The 27,590-nt window shown below is 32.0% G+C and overlaps 1 protein-coding gene across 8 annotated transcripts in view; it reads right to left on the minus strand.

Moving 5' to 3' along the window:
* The window catches only part of LOC111429421 (Potassium voltage-gated channel protein Shaker), a 411,559-nt gene that overhangs the window by 166,693 nt on the left and 217,276 nt on the right, over window positions 1–27,590 (minus strand). For 5 of the 8 annotated variants that reach the window (XM_023065335.2, XM_023065333.2, XM_023065337.2 and 2 more), the window contains exon 2: window positions 4,215–4,232. The exons of 2 other annotated variants lie outside the window; for them this stretch is intronic. In XM_023065335.2, the coding sequence (XP_022921103.1) occupies window positions 4,215–4,232 (18 nt within the window). Of the gene's footprint in view, window positions 1–4,214; window positions 4,233–26,365; window positions 26,752–27,590 lie in introns of those variants that run through there. One more of the 8 variants, XM_023065342.2, reaches the window with a different exon arrangement.

Raw genomic sequence — 27,590 nt, forward strand, 5'->3', positions numbered from 1 at the left:
TTTCGTAAATAGCAACGTTTACCGCAAATGTTTAACCTTTAAAACCACACTGCAAATGACCTGTTATCATGAGCACTTGAAATACATCGGAGCTTTCAAAATAAATTATGTTACGCAGCATTGCGGAGTAGAATAAAAAAAACTTAGAATTCGAGAACATTAAGCGCAATATTGTTGTCTTGGAATTCGCTTTCGTATGTGATGTTATTTAAATTGTTTTCTAAATGGAGATTTTTCAGTTGAGAATATGAGTTCTTTAACCTCTCTATAAGAGTAATAAAAGTATAAAAGATTTTATTATGGATTAAAAAATCTTTCTAATTTTATATTTTTAAATATCGATTTATACAATTTATACGTATTTAGCACAATTCCCGAAATATGTTATAGAGTGTTATACAGCCACTACATTATCACGTCTTGACACATATTCACTTTATGAAGATGATTCACTTTTAGAATTTTAGACTTCAGAAAGTGAGAACGGAATTTGAAATAGGAAAGTACTAAAAATCGATTTAAGTGGACATCAAAACCTCTTATCGAGAGGTATCGAACCCAAAGACACATATTGCCGCATTTACCCCTTGTGCGAGGTGACACAAAAACTATTGGATAACTGACAAACTATGTGTTACGTGAAACTAATGTATTTTAATAGTATATAATTTAGTAGTATATTTATTATTCAAACAAAGAAGAAACTATTAGAAATGTGAAAAAGATACCGAAAAAACAATAAGACTGAATTTACATTATTAATTTTATTAGTTTCTTTTGTATATTCACCAATGAAGATATATAAAGCTTCTTTATAACGGTTGCATATTCTGTTGTACAATGTATTTTTCTAACAATGTGATTAGTTGACTGTCGGCAAAGAAGTTAAAAAGTCCTTGACAATAATATAGTGAGCTCTTAATAGATTGGAAAAAAGCTTTAAGTAGATAGTATATTTTAAAAGTGTCCTCAGTTCTTAGCAGATTGCAAAACAATCTGGAGGAACTGCACTCTTCGTTTTCCCTAAGGACGCAATCCTCGTTTCCTACGTTCCCAAAAGAGATGCTGTTTTTCTGGTATCCCGGGTTCATTCGCACCTAAATTGTTTCATCAGCGCTTGTACTCATCCCTTGATAATCATATATTACTTTTTTTAATTATGAATATTTTATTAATTAATAAACAAATACTTTTTAATACATAGAATTGTATTCATATATACATTGTTAACTGTGTGATGAGTTCAACGAATAATTTTATTTTTTAGAAAGAGTTTTTAAGAACACATGCATTTTTATAATTGAAATTAACGGTACCAACAGCTCTCTTTATCAGAGCCACAGTTGGTCTTGGAATTGAGAATTATGTGTTTTTCACTCCGTTAGCATTTAGTTTATTATTGTATCTGATCCTACCTTGTAACTTTGTTGACATCTCTTTAAAAACTCATTTCGACTAGAGGCTAGTGTGTCTGTTCTTTGTATGATAATCTGATAATGGATAAAATAATTCATTCAAAATGGCAAACACATTCTTCCGGCATCTGCTACGTTGATCATGTTGTTCTTATTGCAAATTCTGGGGACAACCTTTAAAGGTTTCAACATTTCAACTAAAAGCAAAAGATTTAAATATGTTCATCATCACCGAGAAGACCAAATGCTTAGTAACATCAAAGAAACCCATAAAATGTAAGCTGGAAATCTATTCCAAGACTATCAAACAGGTAAATCATTCTAAATATTTTGCGGCAGAAATAACGAGTCACGTAGTCTTGTCGGTGAACTCCGTTTGCATAGAGGCAGAGTGAAATAACGTAACTACAAAGAAGTCATCAGCCAAAGCGGAGAGCTGATGCTAAATGTATGCATCTTTCACTGTCTACGAATAAATAACCTTCTCAAATATCAGAGGCCAAGAAGATACCTAATAACAACGAAACAAATTCAATACGACAAAATATCAATATATTTTGTCGACTGTGTTTAGGTTGGAATTGTGGGTAATTGGCTAGTTGGACCAGTATTTCTACCAACTACTTACCGGCGAAGTGTATTGCAACTTTTTGGAAGAACTGTTACATCAGATTCTAGAAAATGTACATTTGGCAATAAAAAATTCAATGTGGTTTATGCACGTTGGAGCTCCAGCACATTTTAGTACGGTTGCTCGTGAGTTGTGGACCTTATTTGTGGCGTGCCCGATCCCCGGACTTAAACTCCCTGGATTTTTTGGGGCTATCTTAAATCTTTAGTTTACATTACTCCAGTGGAAAATGGGGAAGGCTTGCGAGATCGTATAACTGCTGCTTATAATTCAATAAGAAACGATCCTGGAGTTCTTGAAAGGGTTCGGTTTTTCAAAATTATCAAAGAATAAAATATTTTTAGAATAGTTCAAAGAATAACCCCTTGAATTTTTGCCGCATGTTTAATAAACATCCTGTATATACCACATAATCCCGTAATGGTTCTTCTTCTATATGAGAACAACAAAAGTCGAAATCGGAATTACGTGATTTCATAGCTTTTTAGTATTTTTTTGGGATAACAACGTTTTGCATTTAGGATTTCTTTTTACATATTTCATTGATGTAATAGAACTCATTCGACCATTATTTGTCTAAAATCATGTGTTTTGTCGAGTTTGTATCATTTTCAGAACATTAACTTTTTAATGTGATCTCTAACAACTCTAGCATAATTCAAGCGAAAGTTTAGCAACATAAAGGTCTTCCCAAAAAATGTAAATCTTTCTTATATGAAAGATGTTAGCTTCTATTATATTAAAAGCTTAAAAGGATTTGGTTGATTTGGTAGATTTTTGCAAATAATAATTCTGCAAATGTCTAATCTACTTCTATGATATATCATTGAAGAGAGCAGTAATTTTTCAAGGACCTTTCTATTCCTAAAATTTTGTACGTTTCTCAAGGTTCTAATTTGATGATGGTTTTATATTTAAATATGATCACTCGGACAAGTTTTCATACAATGCTCTAGCAGATATGAATACCTAATGAATACCAATTTACCATTTATAATAGTATCATGTTTGATTACACGAAAAATTTCTCATAACCTCATTCAGCTTACATTAAAACCACTGATATTGTTCAGTTTACTTATTTGCAGATCTTAGAATTTTCAAATCACTGTCGCTGGTATTTTAGTAATTGTAATAGAGTATGCCTGTAATTTGTAATCATCCTGTATTGGAAACATTACATAAGAAAGTTTAAAACAATCTGTTAGATGCCCATTCGTTGAATGAACTGTGCATCTCTATTACTAGGTAATAAGTCATTGAAGATGGTGGTAATTAAATTAAGTAATAGAAGTGTATTTTATGTGTAAAACTAACATCTTCGCCAACTGGTCGTTTCAGTTAATGATCATACTTATTAACTCGTGTGATGAAGATGCATGAGAATGATGACATATTCGAAGACACCAAATACTGGTGTCTAATAAATAGACCCATAAAATAAGATGAAATTAATCAAACTGGTAAACATTTTATTTATTAAAGGCCGAAATGCTGGGTAAATTCAATACGCATATTAATATTCAATATTCATTGCTTCAATTATAAATTCATTCGGTAAAATAGCAAAGACTTACAATTTGTCATCATACGACAAAATATGAGTTATTTCATCATATAGATATTTCATTTCTTGCAACCCTATATTACCCACTTGATATTTACGAACCATAAATACTAAGAAATATATAGATTTTCTCAAAATTTAATAATATATGTGGTGAATTATTGATTGTTTCAGCTTAACACGAGACAATAGCAGTGACTATGTTTACTGTGATGAAGCATGGGCATAAATAAATCGAACGGTTGGAAACATTAATAATATATTGCTGTCCTGAGACCGTTATCTGTACGTTTCACGTCAACAATCCAACAATGTTTAAACCTAATCAATAGTGAAGCTTCGCGCGAAACGGTGGCATACGATTGTCGTATTAGGCACGTTCATTCGACGTAGCCGGATGTTAAAGTCGTTAGAATCGAGGTAATTTGCGAACACGTCAAACGCAAAACGGAAATGTAATCCGAAACGTATAAAGCACGTTGGCGATGTAATGGCAATGAATCACACGTAGCTGCGGGTTAGATTTAAAAAAATAGTTGCAAGCTTAAAATTTTTTTTTGTGGAAAACAAAAATTTAAAAAAAACAAAATTCTCAACTTACGGTGCAGTGCTTAAGGGGCTGAAATTGAAAAAAGCTGTGAGTTTAAAGTGCACTATATAAAGGTAATAAATAATAAATTACATCGCTTTACAAAAAAAATAAAAAACTATTTTCAAATATTTTTATTGGGGAATATGCTAAGTATATAAATTTGTTCTCTTAGTAATGTACTTGAGTCTAGAGAAGCATATTCAAGGCATTGTTGTTTCGAACAATAAGGGTCCTTCAAAGTTCAAACAACAGCTGAAACCAAGGATATTCTGTACAGCAGCAATAAGGGATCTATCAATAAGGAATTAAGCTTGATATGGTAATATACAATGTACTTATTGGATAATATACAATGTAATACATCTAAAATCAAAATAAGTTAATTTTAATTAATTTGAACTCAAACAGAAGTTCAAGTTAGGTATTTTTTACTCAAGTTTAAGGAAAAACAAGAAAACTTTTCCAAGTTTCAGTTGGCCCCGAAGCAACTAAGAAACTAAACTAGAATCCAATAGAATGAAAAAATTGCGACGACCTCGGCAGCTTTAAACGGCTGTAACCCATTGTCTCGTCTTGAAATAATTGTTCCCCTGCAGCTTCCTTCCGAATTCCGTAGCACAGTTGCCAACGAACGCTAGAAAGTCCCGGGTCGGCCCGGTGCCAGAGCACGTTTCGGTAATTGATTAAACCGGAAGCGTAGTATCGACCGGGTAAAATACCGACCGGAAGTAGAGAGATACGCCATCTCCCGACGGGTTGCAAGACGAGCGAGTTCGAACGTGAAAATTCGATGGCGCCACCGAATAAACACCATCCACAACTTTTCTTTATCCATTGAAAAGATGTCGTGAAATTGTTTTCACGATTGAGATGAACGAATTGATACGAAATCGTTACGTGATCAATAGAAGGAAGACTTCGAAAGGTTTGTGTAGCGGCGATGAATACTGATGAAGTGAATCACGGAATTGAAATCATTCTACACGGTGAAATAAAGAGATTTGGATTTATCTTACCATATGACCTTAATTTTAGATATGTTGATACATTTTAAAGGAGTTATAAATCTTGGAGACTTACCTGAAAAAGAAAGAAAAAAAATATTAGAAATTATATTAAAGCGTCATAATATTATATTTATGTAATATTATGATTTAAAAGGATTTTAAAATTTTGTATTTAATTAATACGTTTATGTTTGCTTAAACAAAAAAGAATTAAAAGAATTTTAACGAAATTAATTAAGCCAACAGATTTTTCAATTGCGTTCTTTTATTAATATTCTTCTCAAAAGGATTGTTCCTTTACAAATATTCTTTGGGATTTTAAAGTTGGAACAATTTCAGTTATTGTAGATTCTTTTCACTACAATAACTTTAGTTAAACGTATAAAATAAATGTTAAATAGGCATAAAATAAAAAATAAATTTAAACACCAAATAAAGAAAGCAAACTTTTCTAAAGTTTCCCCACGCAATGATTAAAGAAGAAAATTCTGGTGTAGTAACTAATTTAATCAGACTTTTAAATAATTTCATTGAGATAATTTCCTTAAACATGTTTTCACATCTTATAAACCTCTTTAATTCCATGATCGGAAATATTGATAATGAACTAAACTTATAACGAATTTCCTGATTAATCTGACAAAACGGAATATTTATAAATTACGTATCCCTTCCCCTATCTCCCGAAGGTGTAACCATGTTTTATGAAAATAGAGTTAAAAAGTTTTATATAAAAATTAACACTTTAAAATAGAAAACCACAACATATACAACTTTTCAACGTTATGGTTATAACGTCGTATGAAACGTTATTACGAGGATTGAATTTGCGTACACGAAAACATAAATATAAAAAGCGGAAGAACTGGTAGGAATAATAAAACGAATTGATATATTAAAAATTATATACATTTTTTTAAATTATAATAAATTATATGTTAAAAATTGTCAAAATCACATTAACAACGACTAAACTGTCTATGAGAGACCAGACAGATCAAAATAACAAAATCAAATTATTTACCGCGTTTGAGTATCTTCAAGAATAACCTATTATTATTGAATTCAGTAAATTTATTGAGGATAACCCAATATACCCCAAACAGATCTAAAGTTTTTGATCTTTTCAAAGTTTTAATAAGCATTACATATATGATATTTGTCAGTAGTACATCATACTTATAAAACTTAAATTTTGAGGAAAATCGAAGATGTATTTTTAATTCTTCTTTAATCTTTGTTTCAAATTGCGGCTCGTTTGGCCATTTTTAGATTAAATTCTCTATGTAACGCTTTTTTCACTATTCAAAAATCTATGGCAATAATTTACGATGAACACATTTCTTGAAAGTGTACCTATGATCTAAAAAGTTAATATTTTTTTGTTTTTCTACTTCAATAGTGAACTGTAGTGGATTGGTGTTATTAAAAATATTGTTCAATGCTTTGAGTTTTGCAGCATTTCCAATATTAAATGATGAAGATGTTTTTACATATCGTATATAGAATACTTTATACCTATACTTAAGATTTTGAGTAGGTACATGTTTCGGAAGTGGAATATAAAAATAATTAACAATTCTCTTTGCTTCCGGTATTATTTATTTAATTTAATTGACAGGACTAATTTCGGAACATTAGGTCCATCAGCTGTTTTCTACAAAGCGATACAAAACATATTAATTGTATCACTTTGTAGAATACCGAAATTATAGAATACCGGAAGCAAAGTGTTTTCTTAATTAATTGGTAATTATTTTTATTGCTAAGATATCTATACTATGTATATACAATTATCTAAAATTGATAGTAAATTTTCGGCTTTATCCGGTGATCTATAATATTAATCTATCACTAGATTATAAAAGTATCCCCTTCCTGTAAAGTTATGAAAACAGTATATAATTCCCGTATTGAAATATTTACGGATGCGACGCCGTACTGTACCTTATACCTAAGATAATAAATATAGCAAATTATACCCGATATAACGGCTATATTAATAGATTTTGTTATAAATGCATTACCATATAGACTATTAATATCAAATTATATTAATTTGGAATATTTATCAAGCCTCAGATCTTTAAGTTTACATTAAGGTTGAATGAAAAAACAATCTGTGAATTAATTTCGACACCATTTCAAGAGTTTATACTTATGATGAACATAGAGAAAACTATTGCATATTTAGATGTTCCATATGCTCCACTTTGGAGCAATTCTTCTGACAATAAATATTAAAAGTGTCCAAACGATGCAAAACAGTTTGTAAATTGGTTGAACAAGAAGTTTTATAGAAATATAAATAAGGAAAGAATATAATGTAATAACTTGTAACAGAACACATTAAACTTAATGGTTAATGTTAAGGCTAAAGATAATTTTAAAGGAATTTCAATATTACAAAAATAAATATAGAAACCAAGAATAAATGTAAGTTTTATTTCACAAAATCTTTTTAACTCAAATCAGTATTTCTAATTACAACTTAACCCATTTGCATTATTGAGAAGAAATGAGAAATAGGCCCATATCACCAAACTTGTTTATTATATACAGGTGCTTAAATTATAATTATAATACATTCACGAGCGACAAGAAATGAAAAGAAGATGAAATTTACAGAAATTGAAGCAGAACAACAGAGAAGTTTGTTTGTGCAGACACCAGTACTACCAAGAATTTATGGATTACTTAAAATCCATAAACTAAATGTTATCAGAGCCATAAAATCTCCAGCGTACCAGTCGGCGAAACACCTTGTAAGGATTCTTCTCCTTTTACAAGTGAAACAAAATCGTTTGTTAGAGATTCTACACATTTTGTGGAATCAATCCAAAGTATGAAGTTAGGTTATCGTGATAAGTTTCGATGTGTAACCTCCATTTATCAGAGTACCAATCAAAGATGCCGTGGATGGTTATCACCAGAAACTCATTTCGGAGGGATAACCGAAATATATTCCAGGGCTAGTTTATCATCGATACAGTGTGAAATTATACATATAATTTCGCCAGTAAGGTCATGTTTAGAAGCAGGGAATAACGAAGGATGAGCCTCAACTCAAAAGAGGAACCCTGCCTGGTACACCGATGATTTAAAGACAGTTGGATCCGAAGTGAGGAGATCAGCGGACCAAAAAGCGGCATTGAGATGCCTTTAAGCTCGGATACAATCATTTGTCGGGCCGCCCTAAAAGTAGTTTAGGCCTACACGTGTGAATCCGCACTGGTTAAAGATATACAGGCAAACAAGAAAATTCGCCAGGAGTAATGAACTTACCATAAGGTGGGTTCCAGGTCACAAATAGGTACATTGTGGACCAAGCTGGCCCAAGAGGCAGCGATGATATTGGACCCCCAACCCGGCTGTGGACTACAAAAAAGCCACTTAGAGCAGGTGAACACATGAGAGGACTCAAAGGTACCTTTACGCCCAGGACACAGACAGGCAAAGAGTATGATAACTCCGTCGCAAAAAAAAACCAAAGAGGTTTTATGTTTCAACAAAGGGGACTTTAGGTCGCTCTCAGGATTCCTGACCGGCCATATGCACTAAAATACCATCTCCTCAATATTGGACAAGCTGAGGATCCAACTTGTCAACTGTGCAACGACAAGTCAGACACTGCTAAACATATTCTGTGTGACTGCGTCACCACAGCTCGCTTAAGACATAAACTTTTCCTAGATTTGCCCTAAATTTTGGAGAGCTGAAGTTACCTTTCATGGATGTTTTGATCACTGAGAACCAGAAACATTCGATTTTAGCTGTGAGTCGTTTTGAGTGACGCACGGCTAAACCTGCTAAACCGGTTAGTTTCGGTCTAGTTTCAGTTATTTTTCAAAGGCAGATTTTTCTATAATTTTACTAAACTAGCAATAGAACTAACCTAGAAATAGGAATATTCGTGTTTACTCGTCTTGAAAGATGCACGGCTAAACTTGAATTTTTCTAATTGTAGATCTAGTGTAAATTCTAGAGATAGTGTTAAGTTAATTCTAGTTTTAGTTGATATTCAGCGCTAAGTTGTTATATATTTTGAACTCTTCGAACATGTTTCTGAAGAATGTTATTGTGTTAGTGTTATCATATGTACGCTTCGATGGTAATAGCCAGGAAAAATCCGCCCATATACAAATTTTAAAAACCACTTTAATAAATTTATTTGCAAATTTTTGTATTCAAATTTAATAACAATTATTCTCTAAATTTGTATTGAAATTCGTATAAAAACAGATGCAATGAAAATTATTATATATATATAATATTATTCGTAAGTTATATTTTAAAAAATCTTATCAACAAATTATAATTTTGTAATGATGTAATAAGAAATGGCGGAGGTGCCGGTAAAATTAATTAAATTTTCTATAAAAAAGTTATTACACAATTTTCTTAATTTATACTTTATTCTCTTAATACAAAATACAACAATCTTATTTCAGAATTAATTCAACAATTCTTCATTTTGAGGAAGATTGTATTTACTCGGCGCCTCCACCATTAATTTATCTTATTAACAACTAACATCATCTTATTGGAAAACTTTCATTAAACTTTTAACAATACCTTAACGATTTAATTTTTTCTTTATCTTTGTAATGACAATTCCACTCAGCTTTTAGTTTGTTCCTCGCTAAACCCAAAAGTTAGATAAATCACGTTCGTTTGTGGTTGCGTCGTCGCCAGGATCACCATTTTCATTCGTGTAACAAAAGGCGGAGAGGATGTAACTCCGGTTCTAACATCGCCCGAGGGTGTGTCTCTAACAATCGGAGGATTGCAACGAAGGATTGCACTTATAATTCGATCGATGCTAAGGCCATTACCCGACTGGCGACGACTTTAACGTTGATTAGATGGTAATTACGTTTAAAACTTTTGGAAGAGGACAAATTTATTCTCGCCTACATCTTCAGCCGAGTTCTAAGTCGTATTTTCGTCTTGGAAGTTAATTAATATTTTTATGGGTCGTTTATTAATAGGGGAACCCTTGTTATATTTAAAGTCTCTTCAAATCTATTTATGGCGTATTTAATTAAATTTAAAAAGAAGCATTTTATTTTGTTAATGTAAAAATATTGCGAAAATCAAAACCTTATTCTTGTCTTTAATGCATTAGTTTGGAAAGGGGGGAGTGGAAAAGATGGTTGTTTCCGGCAGACGGAACGCCACCGTGCGAAGAGTGAAATGGTGGAGGGCGTGCGGGAGGAGCAAACGCCGGTTCCGCAATGCAGCATCACGTGCCAGGATTTCAATGATCCCATTCTAGAGTTTGCGAAACCTGGCAGCCATGGTTACGCTCCCGTGCTGATGGCGGACCTTTTTATTAAAACCCATCATTTCCTTTAACATTTTTGAGACAGCAAAGAGTTAAGCGTGCTAAGTACCTATTGCCAGGCTATATATATCCGGCGGTAGATTAGAGTTTACGCGCGACTATTACGGTATAAAAAGTTTCTGATGAGGCGTGTTATAAAAGAGGTTATGTGCTGGTTACGTGGTTTAGCGATGCATATTTTTACCACGTACGCTTATAAGTTGAGGAAGTTAGGTGGGGGATTAAAGTTAAGCTGTGTCTAATGAGTCTAATAATTTTCGTGCGTAGTAAATTACTGAATTTTTTTATCTAACATGCTCTAATTAAGGAATATTAATTAAAATAATAAGAAAGATTATAGGATTTTTTTAATTTGCTTAAGAATAATGATTAAAAAAAAAATTTCCTTTATAATTATTGTTGTTACACAATTTAAAATACTACATATTTTAATTTCTGCTAATGTTTAAATGAATAAAAAATACATTTACTAGAATAAATACACCGACAGATGATTTGTTTACTCGGCGGCGATTAAACACGTGTGAGTGCGCGTTTACATGGTACGCAATAACAAATTGAGAGATTTTCAGCTGTACTGTGTAAATATGCAATTTATGATACTGGACCTATTGGTCGTATTTTCACATCCCGCGCAACCTACTAATACCGGCTCCGATACTATTATTAGTACAGAGCATAACATTGTTGTTGAATCTAACCGGTGGTTATAAATCGATCCGAATGCATTTTCAGTAGATTCTGAAGCCATTTGCGCGCTCTCTCGGCAAGCTTCCGAACTTGGTAGCTTCGTCGTTTACCGATAGCTGGCGTAGTTATGCGAATTTCATGATTTCTACATATAGTAAAACTTCGATAAAACGGACCTCGTTAGAACGGATTTCGGATAAAACGGACAAAATATTTTTAAGTCATACTATTAATATTATCTATTTAATACATCGGTATATTTAAATATAATGTTGGGTTTTCATTACTAGAATTAGTGGTAGAGTAGAGCAGTTGGTTGTAGTACAGCTTTCACCACAGCTATCCACTCTACTTTACCGCCACTACCCTAATGAAAACAGCATTGAGCTAGTTGAGCATAGAAAACTTTGTGTCATTGGAGTATTTAGCGTGTTTGTGTAAATATAAAGTGGTCTGAGGCAGAAACTATTAAATTAGTAGAATTGTACGATGAATATGAATGTTTCTGCACCATTTTTTCTTGGTTCTATTTTGTTCTTCCTTAACAGCTACAGTTACTTCTTCAAGCAAAAGATCAGCCGCACATACTAGTACTTTTCGTACAACTTTTCTTCAGGCTAAACAAAGACCAGGGTTCATTCTCGACATTTCAAGCTTATCACAGTTTACTATTACCTTCTGTCTAGTGATGGGCACCATCGAATGAATTTGACTATCGAATGATTAGTAAATGAATGATTCGAACTATCGAATGATTTATTCGAATAATTTCATTCGTTCAAACAATTTGTTTTTAATAGTATTCTAGACATAAATACTATGTTTAAAATGTTGTACAACACGTGTATACAGGGTGTTTCGATGACTCGGGGACCACATATACTAGAGCAAAAGTGATGACGATTCATGTAAAAAAAAATTAGTAAAAGTCCTCAAATTGCCATCAAAGTTAAGAAATTTTAACATATTTTTCTAAATATCTTAAACACTATTTATGGTAAAGCGTTGAAATTTGGTACAGTGTAAACTAAAATCACGTAAAATCATTAAGCTATTTTTGAGTTGGATCGGTCAGCGGGAACAATGCTATACAGCTGTTCCTAAAATTTGTTTGCTCAGAACTTGTTTAGTCTATCATAACCCTACATTTATTTTCGCAGTTTCTAATAGTAAATTTAGTTTAGAAACTTTTATCACTCTTAGAGAATATTGATAAAAACCACCGTTTTCGTATTAAATGCTAAAATTTTAGGCTCCGAATTCAATAACACTAAAAAAAATAATAAAATAATCTGAATTGGCAATGACAAGTGAAAATCGAACTGAGCCGTCATAACTATTATGTATGCAACAATTGATTGCAACAAGTGATTTTTATCAATATTATAACTAAATTTACTATTAGAAACTGCAAAAATAAATGCAGGGTTATGATAGAATAAAAAAGTTCTGAGCAAACAAATTTTAGGTACAGCTGTATAGCATTGTTCCCGCGGACCGATCCAACTCATAAATTGCCTAACAATTTTACGTGACATACTGTACCAAATTTCAGCGCTTTACTACAAATAGTGTTTAAGATATTTAGAAAAATGTGTTATAATTTGTTCCCCAAGTCACCGAAACACTCTGTATACAGGCTGTTGTTTAATTGAAAAAAAGTTTATATACAGGGTGTCACACATAAAACGCCCCAAGCTGTAACTCTGTTATTTACATTCCGATTGTCATGACCTAGGTATCAAATGAAATGGTTTATAAATACTATGATTCATGCTACAAATAATTTTTTCCAACGCCATCTTCAATTTTAAGCGATTATTAACTTTTGTTTTTCAAATTGCTGCGTATATTTTTCTTCACGTCATTGGATAGAGATTGTTCTTCTGAATCCATTGATGTACAATACATCCATTTTGAATGTAAGTTTAGCAGAGAAAAGACACCTGTAGATACAGGTTGTCACACAAGAATGCCGCAAGCTGTAATTCTGTCATTTACATTCCGATTTTCATGAGCGAGGTATCAAATGAAAAGGTTTGCTGAATACTGTGATTCATGCTACAAATAAACTTTTTCCAACGCCATCTTCAATTTAAAGCGATTATCAACTTTTGATTTTCAAATTTCTCGTTATGAAGTTTTTAAGTTTTATAAGTTTTTCTTCACATTATTGGATAGAGATTTTTTTTCTGAATCCATGAATGTACAATACATCAACATTAATTATAATTGTAGTAGAGAAAAACATTAAAATAGTTTCCGAACATTCTCTTAAAGTCACTTGTGGTATACTGTAGTGTGCCATGGGAAAAAATAAAAAAAAAAACAACTTATAAGTATCATTTACAACTGCTTCGGACATTGAAATAACATTTAATGACTGTTATCAGTTTTGCCCGTTATTTTTTTCTATGGCACACTAGAGACAATGTTCGGAGAATGTTTTAATTGTTTTTCTCAGCTAAAATTACAATTAATGTTAATCTATTGTACTTCAATGGGTTCAGAAAAAAATCTCTATCCAATAACGTGAAGAAAAACATACCGAGCAATTTGAAAATCAAAAGTTGTTAATCGCTTGAAATTGAAGATGGCGTTGGAAAAAGTTTATTTGTAGCATGAATCATAGTATTCATCAAACCATTTCATTTGATAGCTGGGTCATGAAAATTGGAAGGTAAATGACAGAGTTATAGCTTGCGGCGTTCTTGTGTGGCAACCTCTATATACAGGTGTCTTTTCTCTGCTAAAATTATATTCAAAATGGTTGTATTGTACATCAGTGGATTCAAAAAAACAATTTCTATCCAATGACGTAAAGAAAAATATATAGAGCAATTTGTAAAGCAAAAGTTAATAATCGCTTAAAATTGAAGATGGCCTTGGAAAAAATTTATTTGTAACATGAATCATAGTATTCATGAAACCATTTCATTTGATACCCCGCTCATGAAAATCGGAATGTAAATGACAGAGCTACAACTTGGGGCGTTTTTTGTGTGACACCCTGTATATAAAAAAAGTACAGTTTAGATGTTACCATTTAACAAGGAAAAAGTGAACTTATTGAAATAAGTTCTGAAAATAAATTAAATTGATTAATTAAATAATTAGCTAAGGTGTCACGACTAACGTCATCCGTTTGTAAGTCACAATGGTTATCTGGACAAGAGAGCATCGTGCGTTGGCAGTTGAGGTATATCTAAAATCGGGCGTGTCTGTTATTGTCGTGCAGAGGCGTTTTCGCCAACGCTTCAATATTGGTCGTAACGGTTCAGTTCCGAAACGTGACACAATCAACAGATGGGCACAGAATTTTAGAACAACGGCATCAACAATGATTGAAAAGCCTCATGGTCGTCCTCGAAATGTAAGGAGCGATAAGCGATAATTGTAAGACCACAGCGCTCTGTTCTAAAACGGGCTGCCGCACTCCGAATGAGTAGTCGAACACTTCGCAGAATTTAACACCAAGACCTTCGCTTTCACCCCTATAAGCTTATGGTTATCCAGCAACTAAAAGAAGGAGATTTTACACAACGCCAGCAGTCCGCTGAAAAAATGAAAATGATTTTTGCTGATAAACCAGTAATAATGATGACCGATGAGGCTCATTTGGGCAATATCGAGGAAGTCATCCTTTGGTGTGCTGTAAACCGTGTTAGATTGATTTGACCTTATTTTTTCGAAGATGCACAAGGAGCTGCTGTAACTGTAACCTCCTAGCGATATCTTTTCATGTTAGAAAACTTTTTGATCCCAGAATTGCGTCGACGGAGAATTAACACAAAAAATGCTTGGTTCCAACAAGATGGTGCCACAGCACATACATTAGCCTCAATGGAAGTTGTGCGTCGCGTTTTCCCTGGACAAGTAATCTCCCGTTTCGGTGATGTGCCGTGACCCGAACGGCACAAAAACCGACGTTATATGCCTGACATTATCTTCAAAACATAATTTCACTTTTTTATTGTTGAATGGTAACATCTAAACTTTTCTTTTTCATAAATAAACTTTTTGCCAATTAAACAACACCTGAGTTATTCTGATTTTAAAAACGCCCTTCTATTCTGCTCCACCCTGTACCTACTTACTGATATTTCAAATAAATATTTTATAGTAGATACTTACACCTGTAGTCATACAATGAATAATGATTCTTGTCGTATGGATTAATGAGTGAGCTTTCGATATTTTTATTTAAGCTATCCCTTTGCGTGGTAATTTGTTTTAGAAATCAACAAATATATGATAGTTACTCAAACATTCGAATAAATTTCTTGATATCAAATTATTCGAATACTTGGCAACGATCGAATTATTCGATAGTGCCCATCTCTATTGTGTACCAGACTATTTTCAATTTAATTGAAAACAAGTACTCTACCACACTAAGTAGTGTAAAGTTAGATCGGCTTAAAAGTACGCTACTTACTCTACCACTAATTCTACTAATGAAAACCAGGCATATATGTTAGCGCTCATAGATAGAAACCAACTCGGTTTATTCCCCAAGTTGCTCTATTCCAAAACTAAGAAGTCTTAGTCTCTTAAGACGGCTAAACCCGAATTTTTCTAGTTCTGGTCCATTGTTAGTTTTAATGCAAATGTTACTTCTTGTTTTAGTTATTATTCAGCGTTAGATTGTTGTATATTTTGCTTTGAACTAACACTAGAGTAACATATAACTAGAAGACATACGGCTAAACCCGAAACTTTCTAGTTCTACGGATAGTGTTAGTTATAGTTTTACTGGTTATTTAGTGCTAGATTGTTATTGATATAACAATCAGATTTTTATGAACTAAAAGCATAACTAACACTCGACCTAGAACTAGAAACATTCCCCGTATTAATCCGTTATATCGAGGTTTTACTGTATTGTGATATAATCATAATTTCTTGCATGAAAATAATAACACATAAGAAAATCTCTAAAGTAAAGTATTGAAACAGAAATCTACTTTGTTATCAATACTCCATATTGTTATTCAACTTCTTGTTATAAATGTGTAAAAGGAAACGGCTATATTACATTATATAACGGTATTACGTTACATTTGACTGAAATCACAAGGGACCATTTTGAAAATGATGGTTCACAACTTGTCGTTAGCACGATTGCCTTCATCATCTCACTAATTAACTGCGTAAATGCAATTATCCTGTGCCGAGAACACCACGGTAGAGGAAGGATATTCCCGCCATTAAATGCTGCGCATTAATTCCAGACTCACCGATATGGATTGCATTTGCAAGTAAAAACAGGGTTCCCATTAGTAAAGTTTTTAGAGGAAAACAACCAAAAAATTTGCATTGAAAGAAATGCTTGTCAAATCAAAAATGAGATTATGGACATTATTATTCATAAAGCAATATAAATAACAATGGAGTTATTGCGAGTATATTAACAAATATTGAAAAGTATTTATAAATAGGTATATTTACAAAAATGACGTTAACAAATATCTCGGATAATACATCTCAGATAGAGCTAATGTACACACCCATGAATAGAAGCAATTAAGCATCAGGAAGCCATAATTAGAGTCATATATTAAATTAGACATGATTAGACAGGTTCAATTAATATGGGCGTGTGCTGTAGAAGCGGGCGGTTTGTTTAATATCAGGTTCACGGCCTCTCACTGTAAACTCGCGATTGCGGCGTGTTAAACTGGTGAATTCGGTAAGCACTTCAGACTCTCTACAACTCTAAACACTACTTTATAGTTACATCCGTTTAGGATATAAATAGATTATCATATACGTCTTATCACGAACGACGTATTAAATTATTAATGTAGCCCTTTTACGTTTTTGAAAACTGTATCTTTTAATCACGCACAGGTAATATAAAGTATACAAAACAAGAGTAAATAAGAGAATTAACTCAAGAACAGCGAAAGTGCATTAGTGTAAATGTTCTACTGTCAACATGAAATCAGGGATAAATAACGTTTTAATCTATTTGGGACATCCAGTGCTTTTATTTGTATTTCTAATAGAATTTTTTGAATTTTTCTTATAAAAGTTATAGTTAAATTGCAAAAGTAACAAGAACCAGAATGTTAGTTGCGAAGGATTTAGATTATACATGTGATCGAGTTTTTAGTAAAACCCTTTCTTAAATTCTTATACCGACCCAAAATTCAATGAAACTTATTACGATATAGTTATGTTAATCGTTTCAATATCTTTTGATGAACTAATTCAAACAGGACAAACTCTGAAATAAAATAATTTTCACAAATTCATAGGATGATTTCAACGATATGATAAAAGAGTCAATTTTTATTCGGAATGAAATTAGCATCAGACATGGAGCACCATGACATTTTCAAACCCTGTTAAACGAACTAAGCAAGCTATGCATGGGTAATTCAAATCATCACGTTGAAATAAAAAGAAATCCATACGAAGTTTTGCATGGAGTTTCGCACAAAAATGAACTGTTGAATTCATGAATTTTTAAATGGCATAGTTCAAAATATAATGACCAAATAATACTTTGTGATTATTTAACCCTTATAATATCAAATTATTCAACCCCATTTCATGCGGAGACATGATAATAGTTATTACAAATTTACAAGTTTTACTACAAAACAGTGACTCTAAAACTGTTTCAGATAACTTCATTATTTAAAAATAGTATTTAATATAAATATAATCTAAAAAAATATATCTTGGGAAAAGTCCATTGTTTTTCAGAATCTTATGTAATGAAATTTTAATTCAAAAAATTTTTAAATAACGCTTGGGCCTCTAGTAACCCCATATTTTATAAGAGTTAAGTTTACACACCACGTGTTGTGCTTAGAAAATTCGAACAATGTTCGAATTCAGTATTACAAATAACATAGCCACTTAACATGATTCAAAATACACCGGATTTTCATCGTGTTATATCCTGCTTTTGTAAATTTAGTCACCTACTTCAAAATTTTTAAAGGAACCCAGTTAGCAAGTTAGGTGATGTGTGCTGTTACTGAAAAGATGATATGGATGTTGAGTTGGATTGGGTACATCTGAAAGGTGATGAAATCCCTGCAGGGGCCTAGTACGGGGATAGTGGACCTGAGTTACTTGAGCTGGAGAAGCATACCTTAATAAAAACAGATGACAAGGACATTGCTTTCTCAAATATACTGTGGTCGACACTTTATACCGGGTGGTTGCTTCTAGTGGAAAGATTACAAGTCCGCCGATGGAGTTAATAGATGTATACAATGCCCAACCCATTTCGGATCTAAATCTGATTGTAGTATTGGATGACAAGTGTTCGAACTATCATTGACTTGACGTTGCTGATGATAACATAAAGATGTCACCTAAAGAACTTTTAGTTATTGAAGAAATCAATGAAGGAAAGCGAAGAAAAGAAAACTATAATCGAAATGAGAATGAAAATGAAATCCACAGAGAAGGATGGACGGACATGCCAAAAACATTTTTCTAATTGAATAAGGCAAAAACAAAGATATTCGACACGTTAAAAAAAGCGTAGATGGTGAAAAGGCAAATAAGTGTTTATTTTAAAAAGATCCATCGACACAACCACAATATTTGGAAAGAGGTATAAAAGTGGAGTGAGCATTACACTGGAAGAGATTAAGGATGTAATAAAAGAAACTGTTAAGGCACGAAGAAGTAGAAGTGTTTAATAAAATCTATAAAAATATGTGTAGAAAAACATAAATTTGAAAATGTTAAAAAAGTTATGTGGTCATCCAAACATTGGTAAAGATTAAAGAAATAGCAGCATATACGACGTTGAAAGAGTTTTAAACACAATGACAGAGACAAATTATAATATATTGAAACAACGTGATGAACAATGATTGGACAACGTGAAACAACATTGATAATGTAGCCAAAGTAATAGCTAGTAACTGACAATTGTGCATCGAACTGTACCCAAATGGATGAGAGTATACAAAAGACGTTACGCAAAAAATACCCGGAACTCTTACAATTTGTGTATTCTTTTGGCAGTGTTCAATAAAATTGTAACCGTGGGCTATAGGGTTATATAGCGAAACGAAGGACGAAAATATGATTAAGTTTCCGTAGTATCGAGAAGGATATGTTTCGTAAACTCGCTGTTTTAAAAAATTACAAGGTGCCAAGCCAATACATATTATGTATAATCTCTAACTACTATCGGTGCCAAAAGTCAAGGCCCCTTACTTTAGAGATCGATATCTTCGCACCGCTCGATAAAAAAAATCTAGCAAAGTTTGTTTGAGGCCTTGAGTTTTGGCACGGATAGTAGAGAAATATTGAGAGGTAATTAAGAATATTTTTGATTCCTCAAAAATACAGGTGCAACACTCTATGCAACAACCGTAATAAATGAAATGAGCTTGCATTTATTGGTGTAATGTATTGTAATATAATTCAATGATATGTCAGACAATAACATCATTACCGCAATGTAAAGATGGCGTATTCTCTAGAAGGAAAAATAAAATAAAAAAACACTATCTCTGTTTGATAGGCATTTGACATTTTTATACGACATCTCCAGTTGATGATTGATGGTGCCTCAATCCTCATCTGAAACTCCCAAAAATTGTCGAAAATATATAAATAAATGTAGTACAATAAGTACTACAGTGGTAGAGAAAGGTAGTCGAACCTTCCACGATTCTATCAAATATAGAAACCGGTTAAACAACCACATATGCTGTATGTGCATATACTGGAAGAATAATTAGAACAACACAAAAGAAACAGAACATCCAGATTTAAATAAAGTGCTTTAGAACATATTTTGATGTTTCTCATATTATAAAGTGATTGTTATCTCCTAGATACAGTGTGGTAGACATCGAAAGGGACTTGTCACCACCAAAAATGTAGTATCCAAATTTCTATGTCTTTTCTGTAAAAAATATTTTTCCGTAGTATTTTCGGTATTAAACTCAAATCTGTCAATCAATCAATAAAGCAAATTTATCTTGAAACTTACTTCACAAGAATAAAATTTGTTTGAGATTATATTTATCTCCCCCAAGTGACGTTGAAAGTAAGTTGATGTGGAAGGGAGGAAAAAATAAAAACCAACATTTATATTTCAAAAATTAAATAAATTTAGTGCATCAACCTTCAAAAATTTTGTTTTGATCAGTTTTGATTAATTTTCACTGGGTTTTTAAGGGACCATATCCCCTCTAATTTGTCGTTCAAACAATATAAACAATTGTAAAGACAATTGACAGTTTATTAATCATAAACTAAATCAAATATTTGAATTTTAATAACATCCGATTTTTCTTTGATATTTCTAATTTGTAGGCAAATGTTGACACTGAATTTACAATGGATGTTAATCACAAATTAGTTGAGAATGACTTTCCATTCATGCAAAGAAAATCATTTCATTAACTCAGTAGGTGTTTTTTACTTGCTCCCGTTAGATGCACACGTGAATATTTCAGGAAAAATTTTTTCAATATCATAATTTTTCAGGAATTGTAACAATAACATTAGTTTTATTTCTCTACCAATAAAAATAATAAATTACTTCACAGAAAAATAAACCAGTAATAACAATAATAATTTAATATATGTAATGGTTCGAATAGTATAATAATTCTCACACATACTAAGAAGGAGGTATATAATTCTAGATACGAGCTAGCATAACATAGCAAAGACAGATAGAGTTGTATACTATGAAGTTAGATGCGTGCGACTCTAGATGCGTTTTCATACTTTTTGGTTCATTATTGACTATATTACCAACATAATATGAAAAACATTTTTCATAGTACATTGATACTTAAACGCTGACAACATCATTGTTCTCTAAAAACTGAAATTTGACAATATGGTACAGATATAACAATTTACGACTTATATTCAACCAGTTTATTATACACAAAATGTCCTAACTAATAGCAAACGCCAAATAGATAAACTTGAAGAGAGCGATGTATAACAGATTGAAAGCGATACCTGTGAAGCAGTCTATATAGGTGAAATTAGCCGTAGGATGAACACCAAAAGTAAAGAACACCTATCTACATCAAATTCAGCTTTAGATAAACAGTTGATTTATAACAATTATGATTTTAATTATAATAAATTACTAAATTGCTACAAACAATGAACAATAAATATCAAATTTAAAAAATTACACTCATAAAATAGCACAACGAACATGCTGCTCATATAGTTCATAGTGTTTCATAACCTTTGAGTTCCTTTGCTTCAAAATATATCTCATCCTGTTTTAATTTGCTTCCTTTAACCTTCAAATTCAAACAAAATGGACTGGAATTAGAATTGTTAGTTTATAAGTTAAACTTAATATATTGTTGAGATGATACCTGTTGCACTTTTACTAGTTAGTAAAAAAATCTTGCATGAAATATAATACGTCTCTTTATTTACATGTTTCGCCTATTCTGGCAGGCATTTTCAGAATAAAGAATAAGTTGAAAATAGAATTTTTAAACAACGGAAACTATTATAATCTTGAATTAACGGTAAAATTCTGTTTAAAATCACAAATGGATAGCTTTTGGAGATAAAACAATCTTTATAATCGGTTAATTGATAAAATGTCTTAATGAAGACATTTTCATGAAGGTTGAAGATTGACATGAAGGTTTCCGTAGTTCAAAAATTTTATTTTCAACTTATACCCTACTAAATATATTTAATACAAGATTTTTTACTAACCAGTAAAAGTGCAACACTTACAAACACTTTTGTTACCTCTAAAAGTATAGTAATGTTAAAAATTTGTTACAAGTTTCACAACCACAAAATGGACTGGAATTAGAATTTTTAGTTTATAAGTTAAACTTAATATATTGTTGAGATGATAAAGAAATGAATAAGTATAAAGTTAAGAAATGTCAAGTCGGATTAGAATATAATAAATGTAGTATCCCGATAAGAAAATTTACGGATATCATTTAAGTTTTTAAGTGATAGTGTTAATTTTTATATCATTTAAATGGGTTTTCTGATTATGTTAATACCAAAACAATTTCAATGTTTTTACAATATCTGAAAATGTTATTGCAATACTTATGGTTTATGTCTAATGTGAACGATACTATTATTTTGACATTTGTCACCCGAAAAGAATAACTAAACTACACATCATCAGCACAAAGGTGTGCAACGTAATATTTAAGATGTTTAACAAATCGAAACCTATAGATCAACTTATTACACTTCACGAAACAAGTATAGTAATGTAGTCGAAGTTGATATTGTCGTCAATTTCTTTAACCAGTTCTTTAATTTTAGAGGTAACAAAAGTTTTTGTAAGGGTTGCACTTTTACTAGTTAGTAAAAAAAACTTGTATGAAATATAATACAATAAAGAGTAAGGTATAAGTTGAAAATAAAATTTTTAAACAACGGAAACTATTATAACCTGAATTAACGGTAAAATTCTGTTTAAAATCACAAATGGGTAGCTTTTGGCGATAAAACAATTTTTATAATCGGTCTTGATAACGTGTCGAAAATGTCTTAATGAAGACATTTTCATGAAGGTTGAAGATTGACATGAAGATTTCCGTTGTTCAAAAATTTTATTTTCAACTTATACCCTACTCTTTATTCTGAAGATGCCTGCCAGGACAGGCGAAACATGTAAATAAATATACTAAATACTAAATAAAAATAAAATACTAAATACGTTTAATACAAGATTTTTTTACTAACCAGTAAAAGTGCAACACTTACAAACACTTTTGTTACCTCTAAAAGTATAGTAATGTTACAAATTCGTTACAAGTTTCACAACCCTTTTTAGCCCCCCAGCATTTTATGTCATTAATATCTAAAACTAGTAATGTCTAACTCGTTTAATTTTACTGAAGAAATGAGACTCAACTCTCATCATCAACAATAAAACTGAATTTGTAATTTGCAGTAGCCAATTTATTATTATTGTAAAAGATCATTCTTTTTATATCTCTTATATTCTTTTTATTGTATCATCTATCTTAGTATAAGTAAAATTAACAAAACAGGTGTTATCACTCTGATAACTGAGCTCTTTACGTACATTATTATATAGGCTATTCCGCGCAAGTGGTGCATTAGAACTTTATTTAGTTTTAGTACCACGTCTATGAAATTCAGAATGTAGAAGTATTCTTCCTCAACGCTTCTTAGATTAGTACCTCTAAAATAAAAGTTATTGGTACCTAGCGTGTTTAGTTTTCGAGTTATTTTGATTTTAAGTTTTTTTTTACTTGTTCAATTTTAAAACTCCATTTCTCATCTAACGTTCATTCAAAAAACCTCTAAATTGGCACAATTACTCTTCAGATACTATTAAATATTACAAGGGTGGTAAAAAATTGAATTACCGTTTTTTCACATTCAATTGCAAGAAATTCGAAAATTTTAAATGGAACGCCCCATATATTATTAGCCCACCAGAAAGAGAATTTAATTCTCTGCAAATCATCTACAAACATTCCTACACCTATTTATTATAGTTTCCCTTATATTCGGAAATTTATCAAAACATGCACGAAATGCCGGAACTATTTGTGTTTCAATTATTGGGCCATTTTCGTTTTGATTATTTCATTTATTTGTTCTTCTCTTTGTTATTTTTGGCAAATGAAAGCTCGTAAACTAAAGGATTGTCAATCGTAGTTAATTGTACAAATAACTACAATAATAAAAATAAATTAAACGAAAAATTGTCAACATTTCATGCCTTCTAATATAAAAAAACCAAACGGTTTCCGGCATTCCGTGCATGTTTTGATAAATATCCCAACATATAGCAGCTTGCAAATTTAGCCGAAACTTTTTACGGCGTTATTTCTAATGCTGAATTGCCTTGTGAAAATGATGACGAGTTGAACGATGGAACAAACGAATATAGTGACCACGAAACTTCTTTATAGTTTGAAGTTGAACCATAAGAAGAAAGTCTATGTTCTTGGTATCTTGTCTTTACCGAATATATTCTCATTGTAAGTTTAGTATATACAAATGCTAAAATCAAGGGCGCAAGCGTTGCCGAACTTGACTTCGAACTTGTTTTTGAAGAGGGGTGCACCATGGCATCTGAAACGTCAAACACTTTTGCAAAAGTCACATGTCTTAATCCAATAGTTTATAGTTCTAGGTCTAGTGTTAGTTCTAGTTTTAGTTTGATCTGTATGCTATTTTTACTACTCCTCAGCCTGTATCAATTACAGAGTATAACATGAATATCGGAGGAGTAGATCAAGTGGAATTGTATATGGCTTAAAATAAGGAAGAAAATAAAAATAGTGTGTTTATCGATCAATTCCGAATACTCTAATTTCAATTTAATCAAGCACATCAGCAATGGGGCATAATATTGCGACATTGTAGAAAAGCGCTGTTTGAAAGATAAATGTAAGAAATCCATGCGGAACGTATAATGTTGGAATCTGCACTTATTATTTAAAAAGAACCTATTTTAAAGAAAAAATCATCAAACAAAATTTGTATCAATTTTTTCTTTTAATACTAAAATATATTACACTAAGTACATTTTAATGTATTTAAAAACATAAAGCGTAACGAAGAAAAGGCTTTTGCTTTCACGAATAATATATACGTTAAATTCAACTTGGATATCGAGAATGATTACAATAATAATTTTATAAGTGTAATACTCCATAGTAAAAACACACTTAAACCCAATATCCTTTGATTCATTTCAACAATCATAAATTATCACAACTTCAGTTTTGCTTAAATTAATTACTCTTCGATTTTCAGGTAATACAAATTCATCCATAATCTTACCAAAGAAAACAACTATTCTAAACACAAATAAACAGATTATTCAACATTCAATTTTGCCATCAATAAAAGAAAAAAATATCATAACCTAAATCTGTTTTGTTGCAATAATTTTATTGACCTATTTACGATGCTAACCAAAAGTTTTAAAAAAGCTGTGTAGAGTGGAAGCTACTTGTTAAATCGTCGATAACACATAGCAGTATTATTATAGCAAGAATTAATACTTATATTACAACAAGCATAACAAAACGTCAACTTCGCTATAATATTTCTAATTTTAAATTAGTTTAAAAGTGATACAGTGTTAAATTATGTAATAAATTTTGTATTTAAAATAAAAATATAAATTAGGGATGGTGTCATACTAGAATTTGCAGCAAATTTACGATGACGTAATATGGAAATGAATTATTTATGACTACTTCCAAATATTACAAAATTGTACTTTACAAGAGTTCATAAACTACAGCGACTTTAGTAACGTTTGTAGCTATGTCATAAGTAAATTGAAGAAAATTAATATTTAATTGGACTTCTCAGAAAAATGATGAGTGAGAAGAAGAGATTTTAGAAATTGTTGCCAGATATAGTGAATTAATAAAAAATGAGAAACTTCGTAAGCGTAGTTAAAGATCAGAATAATTTCGTTTAAAGTAGTCGAAAAAGAAATAAACGATTTACGAGACAATTAAAGTAGAATAATGAAATGTACTTGTTGAAGTTGTAATCTTTAACAGCACATATATTTCAGTATCTAAATCTTATTCTTTGAGATGAATTTAACTTTATGATGAGTAATCAATTGTATTATTGGATGTAAATATTGTTGTAAACATCCATAAATTTCGTGTTCACTAGTAATAAAATAAAATTAATCCGTTATAATAACTTATTCTGTAAGTATACCTAAATATATGGAGATGCTTGAAATTGTCAAGTTTTATCATCTAAAAACATAATAATAATTTCCCGAAATTTAATAAGAAGATGATAGGCAAGTTGTTGTTTAATTATTAATTTAACAATAAAACCTGGCCAGGATATATATTGCCTTAGAAATGATGTTTATTGGATATGGTCCAAGATTGTTTGTGATTTGAATAAAATGATGATTCAATCAAAAAATGATCTAAATACAATCTATTTAAATCAATACGAAAACAAAATTAAAGATGATACATGAAGATAACAATGCATGATTTCGTAGATTATGATGTGTTAAATATAACCTTGACATCGAAGTTTGTCCTTGGCTCATAGGACTAAAATTAAGTTCCAAAAACGCATGGCGATAAGATGCCGACAAGAACATGAAAATGGGGAATATTAGTTACCTGGCCAGGGCAAACTCGCCGAAATACTCTGTCATCGCGAACATGTCGGCGACTCTGTGGCGTTAGGGACATATCTGAGTGCGTGGTCATCGAGGGGCACTGCGCGTTCTCACAATGGTCTCTCACTCTCGGGCCCCCTTCTCACTGTCACACATCGCCGGCGCATTCAAATTGCCAGGTGTAAAATGCCAAAGGATTATTTACCGTTGGCATACTCATTCGTGGGATGATCGGGCTCCCGGACGGTGCCGGGGGCGGCGTTTTCGATGGGCTGAGAACCGCGTTAAGGCGGCGGCTTTTAGATTTTCGTAACACGGGAGGATAGCGGCGAGTTGGGGGGCTAGATGGACGCTGTCCGCACACTCCCTGAGCGTGACTGGGGCCAGGTTCAATCCCCGGAATTTGTATAATCATTGCGCACACGCACTCCGTGGCCCCATCGTGGTACTGCGGCTCCGCCGATCCGCGTCGCCCGACTTATACGCGGAAGACGTGTACAAGGAGGAAGGAGGAGACAGAAGGAATCCTGGAGATTTAGCGAGAGAAAACCCGGACAACTTCGAGAGAGACTTCTTCTCTCATGGTGCTGTGTATCTACCTGCTTGGAACATCTCTGTCAAATTGCCAATGCCCGTGTCGTTCCGTTTTGCAGATAGACTGACCTGGCCTCGATACATACTAACAACTGCGAAAGTCGCCAAGTGGGATTCCTGCAGACAACAAACTGTAGCACGGGACAATGGCAACGACAAGGCTAAAGACAATGCCAGGGAACCATTCCAACTTTAATGCCGACATTATTAAGTGCATCATCGTGTTGTTTTTTTTCTCAGTTAATCCTTGTTATATTATTATATCATCACAACAAAAAATAATTTTATTGGTTATAAATCAAACTATAATCTGTTTTTTATTTAAATCAATTGTCAAAGTGTCGTCAAGTTGGTATTGAAAGTAAAAGCGCATGTCGTGACTTTTACTTTAATTGTGTGCCACCACTGTCTATCAAATTTGTTAAGATTGATTAAAAAACAATTTTCATATAATTTTTTTGCTGCTAAATCTACCATAAAAATGTTAAGAAAGGGTGGAACGGGATGCCAACTGTCTAAACGCGAAAAAAACTCTATAATTAGGTATTGTGAAGAAGTACAGACGGAGACACCAAATACGAATTTAAAATATATATGTGATAAAGCTTCACGTATTTTTGATGTATGTGTAT

This window comes from Onthophagus taurus, chromosome 1 (genome assembly GCF_036711975.1).
Source record: "Onthophagus taurus isolate NC chromosome 1, IU_Otau_3.0, whole genome shotgun sequence".
Classification (NCBI taxonomy): Eukaryota; Metazoa; Arthropoda; class Insecta; order Coleoptera; family Scarabaeidae; genus Onthophagus; species Onthophagus taurus.